This window comes from Numenius arquata, chromosome Z (genome assembly GCF_964106895.1).
Source record: "Numenius arquata chromosome Z, bNumArq3.hap1.1, whole genome shotgun sequence".
NCBI classification, from domain to species: Eukaryota; Metazoa; Chordata; class Aves; order Charadriiformes; family Scolopacidae; genus Numenius; species Numenius arquata.
In genome coordinates, this window is record NC_133616.1 from 10,018,419 (window position 1) to 10,032,054 (window position 13,636).

The following is a 13,636-nucleotide window of genomic DNA, read 5'->3' on the forward strand; positions in this document are numbered from 1 at the left end:
TCCTAGACATAAAGAAATTATGAGATTCAGCTGTAACAAACTTCAAGGCAAAAACATTGAAACGTAGGTGGACTTATTTAATGTGTATGTAATGCAATTCTGAATCTTGAGGTAAAGTCAGTGCCACTACAGAGATTATTAGACCCTGGGAGGTGGAAATTAAAATTGACAGAGAGGATAGCAAACCCAAAGATCACAGAGGCTAACTGCGACACAAGTGCAAGGGTTTTCACAAGCATTCACAATTTGCCAACTTCTCTAACAGATAAAATTCCACAGGAACTTCAGCCTTCATTTAAAGAATGGTTATGTTTTTGAAAAAATGCCTATCTTACATAAGGTATCTTAAAATATGAAACCAGTATAGGACCTGTGTAACAGTCTGTATGCGCTGCCACGGGAAACTTGTTTTGTTTGATGAAAAGAGCAGCTAGAACACAAAGCTGAGACACCAGTCTCAGTACTCTCATCAAAGTACTAAGTATCTGTTAAAAAGTAAAAGAATCCAGCAAATTTCTTTCACCTATTCTCATTCTGTATCCTAGATTACACTTACATCTTTATATAAACTTAAGTTAAATACAGAGTAGCCAAGGACTAGTGCAAGAACTAATTTGGTGATAACCCCTTTGTGAATGATAATGTTGAGCACAGGAGAGAGAAGAGAGGATAAAAAGGAAAAAAAAAATTGAATCACTTCCCAAAACAAGAGCAGCATACAAGGGGAGAGAACTAAGAATTTTAAGCTCAAAGTTCCAACTAAAAATTAAACAAAATACATTTAAATAGCTAGAAATGACTGTACAGATTTCTATTATCTGGGGCAACAAGAGACTAAGTTTCTCAAAACACAGAAAATCTGAGTAATATAGGTACCACAGAGCATATGGGAAGGTTAGTACTGAGACATATAAGCAGCTCTGCAGGGCTTATTGGCTAAGGCTCTGTGCCATGTGAAAGCAGCTAAATGGCTTCTTAATGAGAGCTGGGCTGGGAGGTAATTTAACTGCTTCTTCTTCCCCAGATAAAATAAATCATACTGGATCTAAGTGGTTTCAGGAGACAACTCCAGTGTCTCTCCATCCATAGAACAACAACTTCACAACCCAGGAAAACTGAACGCTGAGTAATAAAGGAGAAACAAATTAATTAACCATGGGAAAAAAATAAGGAAATATAATGGCCATGGGTTCCAGCATTTCTGACTACTTTAAAATTCAAGAGTAGACAGTTTCCTAAAAGTTCTGTTCTGTTTCATACGCAAGAGAATTCAGGGGAAATTGCAGCTGTCAGTGAAAACCTTCCAGCCTCATAATGGGCGATGCTCTAAAAGGAGTGCTTTTCTCCTCACTAAAAGAAAACTTTAATTCATCCAACACTGTACTGTCTTTTGTGTCTGAAGACACTGTTGCTAAAACAGATACATAATTCTTCAAAATAAACTGTCTTTGTGAAGAAATAAGAGGAGTACTAGTAGGTTTTCAAGAATCCTAAACTGTTAATAATAATGCCATCTTCTGGCAAAAAAAGAGAAGACTTCCTTTTTTACAATAAATAACAGCCAATATTGTGTGCTGGGGCAGAAAAATAAAACATTTTTCAGTGTAGTAGTTTCATATCAAAACCCAAATGTTCCCTGCAAAGCTCTGGGTGGATTCACTGAAAAAAGGATTGAAACAAAATCCTAGGACTTCTTAAAATGGTTGGATAAAACATAGGTTTGAGAAGAATACAAAGTACAGAAGCATCATTTTCCATGAGTACTCAGTTATAAAGTCAGATAGTCACAGGCCTAAGAAAAACTTTTCACTCAATCTCTATTACAACATTGTGTATAATTCTACGCTGTTCAGTGGTTGCTCTTCTCATTTTAGCTGGCAGAAAGACTCAGCTTCACTTTGAAATTCTCACCACCACCTCACGCAAGGGATCTGCTTTGCCACCGACAAAAAGACGCTGAGGCTGGTCCGTGAAACAGTGAAGTCAACGAAGTCCAGAGCATCTTCACTTACTAGATTTACTTACACAAGCTAGCAGCGAGGGTGAAACAGTTAACGGTGATACATCATCCTGCTGGAACACATGGGATGTCTGAAAAAGTCAACCCATCACCTTTATATGGCAAACCTGAGTTCTCTACAACTCATTTCTTATGCAAAGAAGTTTTACAAAGATCTTAAAAGGCTGCCAGATGCTGGTAATGGGTAAGTAATTATTTAAAAAAGCATTAGAATTTTATATAAAGGGAACAACTCAAAGCACAGACTAAGATCCCAGCTTGTCATCGGAGACACCCTTCTCTGTTTCACTAATAGAGGATTTTTAAAGGTCATAAAGCTGGGGAAAAAAGTGAGGCATAAATAGCAGAAACAAGTGGTTACATTTTATCTATTTCTGAAGGAAATAAACTTGCCACAAAATTATGCTCTAGGAGCTGATCCTCTATTTTAAAATGCTTTTCCTTATTAACTAGCTCTTACACAGATCTTTTCATTCTCAATGCACTTTTGAAAGTGGAGAAAAGGCTGGCCTTCAAAGATACTCACTCAGTGAGTGTCAATCCTGTGCATAAAATAAATCACGTAAAATCCCTACGTGGACTATTTTAAGAATAAAGCAGCCTTAGACCACTATACCTTGATCCTTATTAACCTCTGATGTATCAAAGATCTCAGTGCACCGTTCGCTTGAATAACACTCACATGCCCTCTTATCCCACCATAGCTCAATACTATATCATATATAATCATATTTACCTGGTAATTTTAGCTGACTGCCACTGGCAATCCTGAGTGTCACCACAGAGACATGACACAAATATCACTATATCTGTATATTAAACCAGGGAAATTAAGTCATGGCAAAGTGAAGAAATCTTATGTGGCACTCCTGCAAAGGCAAACTAATGCAACTATACATTTAATCCTGCAAATAATCTAGAGAGAATAATTCTGAATCGTAAACTCTGATAATTAAGTAATTTCATTAGGAACAATTTTCAAGGGCATCTGATAAACATAGTAATTGCTAATCAGTGTACAAAATCAAACAGCACCTTGTTTTCCTGCCTATCACTTTGTATTACATAAATCATTTCGCTTTACAGGTACCTTATAAAACTAGAAGTTAGGAACTTAGTTATAAAGGCATGTAGCAGGTAGGTATGCTTCCTTCCCTGACCACAACTATAAGTACAATGCATTGTGCTCCTTACTTGTAATCACATCACCGCAAACAAGTCTTCAGAATAGACTCTGTCAGTGCCAAAGTGTTTGCTGCTTTTTGAAGTATAGAAGCAGAAGACTAGAACAAACCTACAACAGAGAAAAGGGAGACTTATTAACTCACATCACCAGTCATCCATCTGTATTTTTTACTTATCTGAACATTAAGCCCTTTTTTCACTGTGTAAAAGCCAAATCTGATTTAGCCCTCCAGATATGAATGGCTAATTTGCTTTTCCAGAGCACCACACAAAATGCTTTAATCATTCTGACCCCATTCCTTGGAAACTAGGGTATTCCTCTGAAGAATGGGGTCAGGGTGCGGTTGCACTTTTATAAACACAATCTCCATAATAAGAGATAATCTGTACTGTAACATGAGTTCGTAATTTTAGTTTCATGCAGTAGCTAGGGATCTATGGAACAGTGTTTGACGCTGCAGCAGATCCCTTTGTAAGATCATAGGATTACAACTCATGCACGTATACAACATGGTATTAAGCATTCTGTTGCTCATTGGAACAAGTGTGATAGTAGCCTGTTTTAAGATCCGAGGAACGAGCTCAATTCTACTAATAGATAACCACCTATAGTTTCTGCATAGTAAAAGTAATTGGAGACCGGGGAATACTTTTAATGGTAACTGACCATGATTTTACAGTTGGACCATGGTGCAGCTTCTCTCCCTGCAGCAACACTCCCATTTCCTCTACTACTGACATACTAACATGGAGTTGGGTAGCAAAACTACAATTAATTTCATTGCTCTTCCAAAGAGAATCTAAACCAGCAACTAAATATTGGTTGGTTCGTTGTTTTGGTGGGTTTTTTGGGTTTTTTGTGTGTTTTCCAACAGAATATTTTTCAATTGGCAGGAGCCTGGTATTTTTTATGATCATCCCTCCATACTAAGTATAGTCCGGTGACCTCAGCAGAAGAGACTCCATCCTACAGCTGATCCCCGACAACTGCTTAAAACAACAGCTGCATGGAAACGGGAAGTGTCTAATATTCAACCGCACGCTAAGAAAATAACCTACAAGTTATATTGGGATGCTGATTATTTGAAAATTGTGCCCCGGCTTCTCCTGCCAGTAAGATTTACCAAATGGCTTTCAATATTTATTTTATAATTGTATCAAAACAAACCACCACACACTGGGAATTATGCTGAGGGGCGACACAGTCACTTAATTTAGCCCCAGAGGAATTTGCAGCTTCCCTCGGTAAATATAATCCCAAGGTGAGGAATTTTAAAGCTTCACCCCCTGGAAGAAGGGGCATAGGGCTGAGGTGGGGGACCTCACACTCAGCGCTCTGTGCGGGATCTCCTCTGATCCTTCCTCTGCCTGTTCCACCCTGGTTTCTGAGGGAAGTCGCGGTGCTGCCCCGCCGCCCGGCGAGGAGTCGGGGGAGATGTCCCGGGGGCCATCACGGACGGTTCCCCAGCCGTGATGGCCCCCGGGACATCTCCCCCCTCCCCTCCCTCGGTGCCGCCGTCCCCCTCACCTTACGGCGACTCCCATCCTCTCCCCACCCCCGCCCGCGGCCCCCGCTACCACTCACCGGCCGCGGCGCCGCTCTGCAGCAGCGACTAGGCCGCGTCTCCATAGCAACAACGCTTTTCCCGCTTCAAACCCTCGCGCCCACCAGCCAGCGAATAGGGGAGAGGGAGACGCACGGATGGGGCGTGTCCCGGGGGGGGAGCAACCAATCTGAGGTCTTTGCGGCCGGAAAGGGGGCGGAGCCTAGGGGACGGCGGGGGAGAAGGGAATGGTGGGGAGGCGCTACCGCCTGAGCCTGCCGACGCTTGTCATTGGTCAAGGCTGCCTTCAGTCGTGCGTCGCGCTCCGCCTACTCTTCCGTCCCGGAAGTGAAGGTGAGGGGCGACTGAAGTGGGGGTGACCCGGGGCCTTGCAGCTCCGGCTCCCCCAGTGACCCGGTGTGCGCTGGGGGTGGGGGGTGCCCCGTCCCGTTGCCATGACAACGGCCTCCCCCGGGCCTCCGGGCCTAGTTCTCCCCGCCTCACCCCGTTGCTGGGGGTTGGCGGGGCCCTGCCCCCTGGGAGAGGCCCGGTCGAGGGGGGCTGCCCACGGCGGGAGGGAAGGAAGGGGAGCGGGTCGGCGCGGGGGAGGAGGTCCGGGGACCTCTGGATCATGGCGGCCCTTCAGGCCCTCGGAGGGCGGCGTTTCCAGGCGCGCACGGAAGGTGGTGCTGGCCTCCCGCCTTGTGCGGCCGCCGGGCTCCAAACCAGCCCGGGCTTAGTGCCTGCGGTTCGGGGTGTGGGTGTGTGTGGGGGGTTATCTTCGGCGTGGCTGATCAGAAACTAATTGATGCGGTTAAGGAGGGGTTAACCAAGAGGGCTAAACACCATCCCGGGGCTTGGTTGGTGGTGAAGAAGTCTCTGCTGTGGTTTCCCAGTTTGGAGGTGTCCCCATGCCACACTGGGTGTCCAAGGGAAAAACAACAGTGTTGCTTGAAGGGATTGCTTAGTGAAGTGTGGGACTCTGTCAAAAAACAAAGCTTTGCCTGGAACTTGGAATTCTTTAACTTGGATTTCTCATCTCCATTACTTTCTCTCTTTTTCTGTATAGGACCAGTTTTCCTGGCCGCGTATCTTATTGATTACAATATTTGTCACTTAAGAGGTGTGTTCCTTCTGTTTATATCAAATTAGTGCTTAACATGTATGCCAAGAAGCTCTTAGTTTTGTGTAACAGCCTTATGTCTAGCCCAGGTCAGCAGAGAGCTAGTCCTTTGGCATTCATTTCTCAGCTTTGCCACCAGCATCTTGAGGAGTTCTGTGCTGCAGGGGATCTGTCTTGGGCAATGACTTCTGTATGCCACTTCCAGTAATTCTGAGGTATTATCTTTGCACACAGCCTTTGGATTTTTTTCAGTGGAAAAGCGTCAGATTATTAATCTCTGTCTTTCCTTTTGCTTTATGTTTTGGTTTTTTTTTTTTATTTGTCCCTACAGTGTGGTGTTTAATATATCAGCAGCAAAGAAATGTCATGCAAGTCATATTTCGTGCTTCTTGATAATTTTTTTTTTGTTAAAGCTTTTATATAGATTCCTGTTTTCTTGTTTTTAAAAGGAAACGACTAAATTTTTTACAATTCAAAGATAGGTAATAAAATGCAGTTTAACTGTGTAGTAACTAAAAAGGGATGGATGACTTTTAGCTCACACTGAGATACGTTTCCTGGCTAAATACGACTGGTTTGTTTGAGCTCCATCTTGTATGTTGCTCCTGCTTGATCCTCTCTGTTCTCCCACAGCTCTCCGTGCAGTTAACAGAGGGACATGGCTGTGAGAGCTTGTGGCTTGATCATCTTCAGGAGGCTGCAGTCAGCACCGTCTTCTAAGGTCACTGATGGTATTGAATACCTCCTCCTTCAGGCATCCTATGGGACCCACCACTGGACCCCACCCAAAGGTGATGTTTGTGTTGGGCGTGAGTGAGATTACAGACTGAATTTTGGCTGAACGCTGCTAAGTTCAGCTCTGTGGGGCAGTTAATCAGTTGACAGTAGCCGCTGATTGTGCTGTTTGTGCAGCAGAGCTGGGCTGAAATTCTTTGTGAGTATTGTATAAATACTTGTGTTGTATGTATACTTGGCAAGTATATGTACAAACTCTTGGGAATGAGTGATCGGGGCTGGCGGTGGGTCACCCAATCCTGTTCCTCAGATTTTTTTCTGAGAAAATCAGACATTCTGAGAAATGTCTGTTTCTGGCAGACAACTGAAATTAGGAAGCTAGAGAAATTTCTACCTTCTCACTCAGGTCTGACCCTCTGCCAGATGCCGCTATTGCCAATGCACGGTTGTTTGGCCAATATGTAATCAGGAGGGTCACAGTTTGCAGCGCAACATTAGATGGTAAATTGAAATGGTTGATAATTTACTTTAAAACACCTTCCTTAGAAGATATAGGAGTTTCTTTAAGTTCAGGAGATCACTGATGAAGAGCACATATCTAACACAGCAGAAATGGGAGGGAGTGCTGGGAGAAGTAACCTTGTCAGCCATCTTCACCTAAGCCATCCTCTCATCAGTGAGGTCTCAAGACATACAGCAACATCTTGTCTGTAAAGCCAGTGTTTGGTAGTACGTAGTCACTGCCTTGGTTCCAGGAAAAGCACTGCACAGAAGTACTTCAGCTTGCTTGTAGATCTTCTTATATGCTGGTTTGACCCTCTGAGATTTCTTCCTGCTAGTTTTTACTTTTGTTTTGTAAAATGCAGTGCTCTTAAAGCATACTGCAGGAGCAGTTCGTAAACAGGAATTTGCAAATCGGAAAAAAAGCTAGTAAGAATATCAGCTATGTTCTCCTATTAAGGGAAAGAACAAAACTTTCCAAACCTTCGCCTTTGTCCACTTCACCAAAAGCCTAAGGGATTAGAGTTTGCAGCCTACTGGAAAGCTAAAAAACATGTGCTGGGACATGATTGATTGTTGCAGGAGAGACTCATGTGGAAAGGTTCACTGGGAGCACAGTAATTTTGGACAAGTGACTGAAATGACTCATACGTATTTCAGTAGGGAGTGAAGTTACTCATAGCCCTACATCTCACACGCTCAAAGTCATAGAATCGTTGAATGGTTCAGGTTGAGAGGGACCTTTAAAGGTCATCTGGTCCAACCCCCCAGCAATGAGCAGGGGCATCTTCAACTAGATCCGGTTGCTCAGAGGCCCCTCTACCTGACCTTGAATGTTTCCAGGGATGGGGCATTCCCACCTCTCTGGGCAACCTGTGCCAGTGTTTCACTGCCCTCATGGTAAAGAGGGCTTCCTTGTATCTAGTCTGAAAGTACCCTCTCTTCGTTTAAAACCGTTACCCCGTGGCCTGTCGCTACAGGCCCTATTGAAAAGTCTGTCCCCATCTTTCTTACAAGCACCCGTGAAGTATTGAAAGGGCACAAGAAGGTCTCCCCAGAGCTTTTTCTTCTCCCGGCTGAATAGTTCCAGCTCTCAGCATGTCCTTATAGGAGAGGTATTCTACCCTTCTGATCATGTTTGTGGCCCTCCTGTGGACCCAATCCAACAGGTCCATGTCCTTCTTATGTTGGAGGCTCCAGAGCTGGGATGCAGTACTCCAGGTGGGATCTCACCAGAGCACAGCAGAGGGTCAGAATCACCTCCCTCAACATACTGTTTAAGGTTTTATCGATCAAAAGCCACATACAAAAGCCACAATCTGATAGCGGCCTTTAATAGTAGCTTGGTACAGATTTGGGGGCAATAAATAATGGAGAGCTATTACATTATATATGCTCTGTGATATGAGTCATCTTCAAAGGCAACCTCAGGTTGTGTGGTGGAGTAACATAACTTGTATGTGATGTAGATTTAATGTGTGAGGAGCCAAAATGAGAAGATGTAATAGTCTGTTCAAGAGCACACAAAAGGCAATTTATGGCTACAGCTGTACATTGATATTTTAAAAGTTCCCTAAGCAGCTGCAACCGTTATGGGATTAAACTGGACTTGCTTGCATCCCCCCGGATGAGCTTCATCATCTCTACTCCTAGAACTGTGACTTTTGCACTAGTCAAGGTTGATGGGAAGGGGATGTGGTGTTGACAGAATCACAGAATGGTAGGTGTTGGAAGATCGGAGATGATCTTCAGAGATCATCTAGTCCAACCCCCCTGTCAAAGCAGGGTTACCCAGAGCAGGTTGGACAGGAACCCATCAAGGCGGGTTTTGAATATCTCCAGAGAAGGAGACTCCACACCCTCTCTGGCAGCCTGTTCCAGTGCTCTGCCACCCTCACAGTAAAGAAGTTTTTCTGCGTGTTGAGACAGCATGTCCTGTGTTCCAGCTCATGCCCGTTGCCCTTTGTCCTGTCACCAGGCACCACTGAGAAGAGCCTGACCCCATCCCCTTGACACCTGCCCTTTAGATATTGATACTGATGAGATCCCCTCTCGGTTTTCTCTTCTCCAGGCTAAACAGACCCAGGTCTCTCAGCCTTTCCTCATAAGAGAGATGCTCCAGTTCCTTGATCATCTTTGTAGCCCTCCCCTGGACTCTTTCCAGCAGTTCCCTGTCTTTCTTGAACTCGGGAGCCCAAAACTGGACACAGTGCTCCAGATGTGGCCTCACAAGGGCAGAGTAGAGGGGGAGGATCACCTCCGTCAACCTGCTGGCCACACTCTTCTTGATGCACCCCAGAATGCCATTGGCCTTCTTGGCCACAAGGGCACAGTGCTGGCTTATCCTCAACTTGTTGTATACCAGGACTCCCAGGCCTTTTTCCACAGAGCTGCTCTCCAGCAGGTCAGCCCCCAACCTGTACTGGTGTGGGGGGTTATTCCTCCCCAGATGCAGGACCCTACACTTGCCCTTGTTAAATTTCATCAGGTTCATTTTCCTCCTCAGCATATTGGAATTGTGCAGGAGGATCTGGAAGCTGTGGTGTGAGGTGCTGCCAGCAGTCCTTTTTTCTCCCAGTAGGTAGTAGTAGTAGTAGTATTGCACAAAGTTGGAAACTTACTGAGCTTAGACTAGAGGGTATCAACAGCAGAGTGAGGTGATTGCCTTTTGCTCTGCTGGAGAACGGGAGTTTTCACTGGTGTCCTTTGAGTTGAAACTGAATCTCAGCCCTCCAGCTTTATTGCTGCCTCAATACATTGCACATTTGGTGAGTATGGATCATGGCTATCCTAAAAAGTAGTGGTTACTTACTGTTCGTGGATGTTCTGTGGGCATTTGCTGTGGGTACTGTAAAAGTAATCCAGCTGTGCAAGGCCAAGTGGATTCTGTTTCTCAACTATTAGTAAAGGTCCCAGCTATGGAATCATAGAATCATAGAATGGTTTAGGTTGGAAGGGACTTAAAGATCATCGAGTTCCCACCCCCCTGTCATGAGCAGGGACACCTCCTATGGTGACCAGGTTGCTCAAAGCCCCATCCAGCCTGGTCTTGAACACCTCCAGGGATGGGGCATCCACAGCTTCCCTGGCCTGTTCCAGTGCCTCACCACCTTCACAGTAAAAAATTTTTTCCTGATATCTAATCTAAATCTCCCCTCTTTCAGTTTAAAACCATTACCTCTCATCCTGTCACTGCATTCCCTGATAAAGAGTCCCCTCCCCATCTCTCCTGTAGGCCCCCTTCAGGTATTGGAAGGCTGCTGTAAGGTCTCCCTGGAGCCTTCTCATCTCCAGGCTGAACAACCCCAACTCTTTCAGCCTTTCCTCATAGCAGAGGTGCTCCAGTCCTCTGATCATCTTCGTGGCCCTTCACTGGACTTGTTCCAGCAGGTCCATGTCCTTCCTGTGCTGAGGACTCCAAAGCTGGACACAGTACTCCAGGTGGGGTCTCACACCCCATCTCACACCCAGAGCAGAGTAGAAGGGTAGAATCACCTCCCTCGACCTGCTGGCCACGCTTCTTTTCATGCAGCCCAGGATGCGGTTGGCTTTCTGGGCTGCCAGCACACATTGCCGACTCATGTTGAGCTTCTCATCCACCAACACCCCAAGTCCTTCTCCTCGAGGCTACTCTCCATCCATTCTCCGCCCAGCCTGTATTTGTGCCTGGGATTGCCCTGACCCAACACATACTTTGCCAAAAAGAAGGAGATAGCTTGAGTTGCGGTGCTGAGAATCAGGGGGGAATTTTTTTTACTTAAAGCCTCAGTGTATTTGATCTAAAATATCCAAGATGTCAAATGCAACATCACATGCTGGTTTTTGCACAGTTCCCACTTGAAATAGAAGTGTATTTTACATTTGAGATGATGTCATGCTGTAAGAGGTGGTTAAGCTTCTGATACACACACAAAAAAGTGAGTGAGACATGTTGGGAAACCCAAATGAGCTCCCCACATAACCCAAGTCTGGTACTAAAGGGTGGCTTTGGGTACCTGGGACCTGAGGAAAGATTAAACTCTGTGATGAAATTATGGTTATTTGCAGCCAGCTACAAAGAAAATAGAGTGACACGAAGGCCAAAATAAAGCTTAACTTTTTTTGCCTCTTGAAGCCTCCCAACTCCTGCTATGTTGCTTTTTTGAGATCTTGCTTGGCTTGTTCTATTTATGTTCTGGTCTGGAGCTTTCATGAGAAAACCAAATCTGACATTTCTCAACAAAAGTATAAACAGCTGGGGATGTGTTATATTTATCCGTTGTTTGTAATGGCACCTCTCATTCTAAGCAACGTAAAATAAATGATGTGTCCTAGAAGAACTATGCAGCTGGTGAAAGGTCTGGCTTATAGGCTTGCTGCGTTTCAGAGGGGAATAGGGGAGAGAAATAAAAATACGCCTAACTGAAACCCACCTTTTAAATGGTATTTGTTGGTGCCCGGTCCCGTTGTTTCTGGGCTGTTGGCATGAGTAAGAGTTTTGCAGAGTTTAGCCTTAAGCTTCTGTTGAGGGTTGAGAGAGGACTAAGGCCCTTGCAGATGAGCAGTCTCCCCTCTACCTGGAGAAAGGAAAACATTCATGAGGCACTCAATCCTCAGTATGATCTAAGAGGGAACATTATGGGTGCAGAGTGCTCCAGAGGAGGAGAGAAGGGCTGGGAAGAAAAGATGTCTAGTGCTGACAAGCCACCATGAGTTTCAGAAGATGTGGGTAAAGAATGATCCTAAAAGCCACAAGACAAAGACAATTCAAGCTGTAAGAGTTGAAAAAGGAAAAGCAATCTGCTCTCCGATTTCCATTTTGTTCTGTGTCAGCTACAGTGTACTCTCATCTCTGACTTCCAGTGTTTCCTAGTTGTCAACTGAATAAACAAAACCTGAATTTTCTTCTCAGAGACTTACTTTTTCACCTTCTTGACAGGCCACGTGGACCCAGGAGAGGATGACCTGCAGACAGCCTTCCGGGAAACACAGGAGGAGGCTGGTCTTCAGGCCAGTCAGCTCACCCTTGTAGAGGGGTACAAGAAAGAACTGCATTATCCTGTCTGTGGCAAACCTAAGACCGTCATTTACTGGCTGGCAGAAGTGAAGGACTGTAACACAGAAATCAAGCTCTCAGAGGAGCACCAGGCTTTCCAATGGCTGAAGCTGGAGGATGCTTGTAAATTTGCAGAATATGAGGACATGCAAGCGACGCTGAAAGAAGCACATCAGTTTCTCTGCTCCAAAGAATGAATACTTTTGGGAAGGATAAGGGGAATTTTTGAAGAAACATGGCCTGTTTTTTTTTGGTTTGTTTTTTTTTTAAACCAGGGGAAGAACTATATGGCTGCAAAAATGTAGATTTCTTTTTTAAATCTATACAAATTCAGGGGGGATACTTGGAGCTTTAAAGAGCTTGTGCTTTTGTCTCCCCTAGCTGATGCAAAAAAAGCATGGTCTGATTGAAGCATGAGCCAGAGATGTCTGAATTGAAACCCAGAGCTAACAAAGACTTCCTTTGTGCCTGTCTCCTTTTCTTTTTCCTCTTTTTTTTTTTTTTTTCTTTTCCCTCAAAGTGCTGAGCAGCCACAGGTCTTTTTGAAAAATCAAGCACTTCACATTTCTTGGCTTGCTGATGTAGAACTGCAGAGTTGAGAAAATAAGCATATAGAGATTTTTAATAACAAAATGTTTACTGCAGAAGTTGCACCTTGCATTTCAAATGGGGAAGCTGTAGTTCTATTTCCAGCTCCTCCACTGATGTGCTGTGATAATTTGTCAAATCATTTCAGGTCTTGTTTGTTTGTGTCATGACTTTGTGTACATCACTGATGTACTGTTATGAAAACACTTTCCATCCAAAGACTCTTAGTAAACAGTTGACATACAGTATTAAGATGGTAAACTTGAAGTTCTTTTGCCTCTTTCTTTTCCTTTTTGGTCTTTGGCAGACACCTCGGCCATGTATTATTCAGGGGGTTGGGAAAGGGAAATCTATCTGCCCAATATAGCATTTTCTGCACAGAAATAGCATAGAATATCCATGCTAATGGGCAATCTTGTTTGATAGCACCCATCTTTCTGTGGCTGCAGCCTGCACCTGTGTGTGGGCAGCAGGGCCACATGCCCGGCCGGTGCTGTGCTGTGGGTACCTGTGTTGGGTGACGGCAGAAGCCTGCGGTGGTACCAACAGGCTCACCTGCATTGGCTTTCTTCTGGGCCTCTTTTTTGTCATTGACATTGGTGGGAGCTGAGCTTCTGAGCGCTCTGTGTGATTATGCATGTTGTTATTAATGCTTCACATTCTTTTGGATGTTCTGGTACATAAATATCAAAAAAGCATGATGGCAATATTAAAACTTTTAGGTGAGGAATATGGTTTTCTGAATCCCAGGCAATTTTGGGGGAGAGCAAGTGTCACTTCTTCCCTAAGTCTCCTCTAGCCTTTACTGCCCAAGTACTTGGAACTTGCAAAGCAAATAGGTGTGTGAGGAAGTGGTCTCTGCTTCCGCTTTGTTGTCCTCCTTGCTGCAGGAGTGAAGCAAGGGT

General features: G+C 44.6%; 1 protein-coding gene across 1 annotated transcript; it reads left to right on the forward strand.

Moving 5' to 3' along the window:
* Window positions 1-6,530: 6,530 nt before the first annotated feature.
* NUDT2 (nudix hydrolase 2) lies at window positions 6,531-12,983 on the forward strand. The gene is made up of 2 exons (XM_074166170.1): window positions 6,531-6,663; window positions 12,027-12,983. The coding sequence occupies exons 1-2, from the start codon at window positions 6,531-6,533 to the stop codon at window positions 12,338-12,340; spliced, it is 447 nt and encodes a 148-aa protein (XP_074022271.1). The 3' UTR covers window positions 12,341-12,983.
* The last annotated feature ends 653 nt before the right edge of the window (window positions 12,984-13,636 follow it).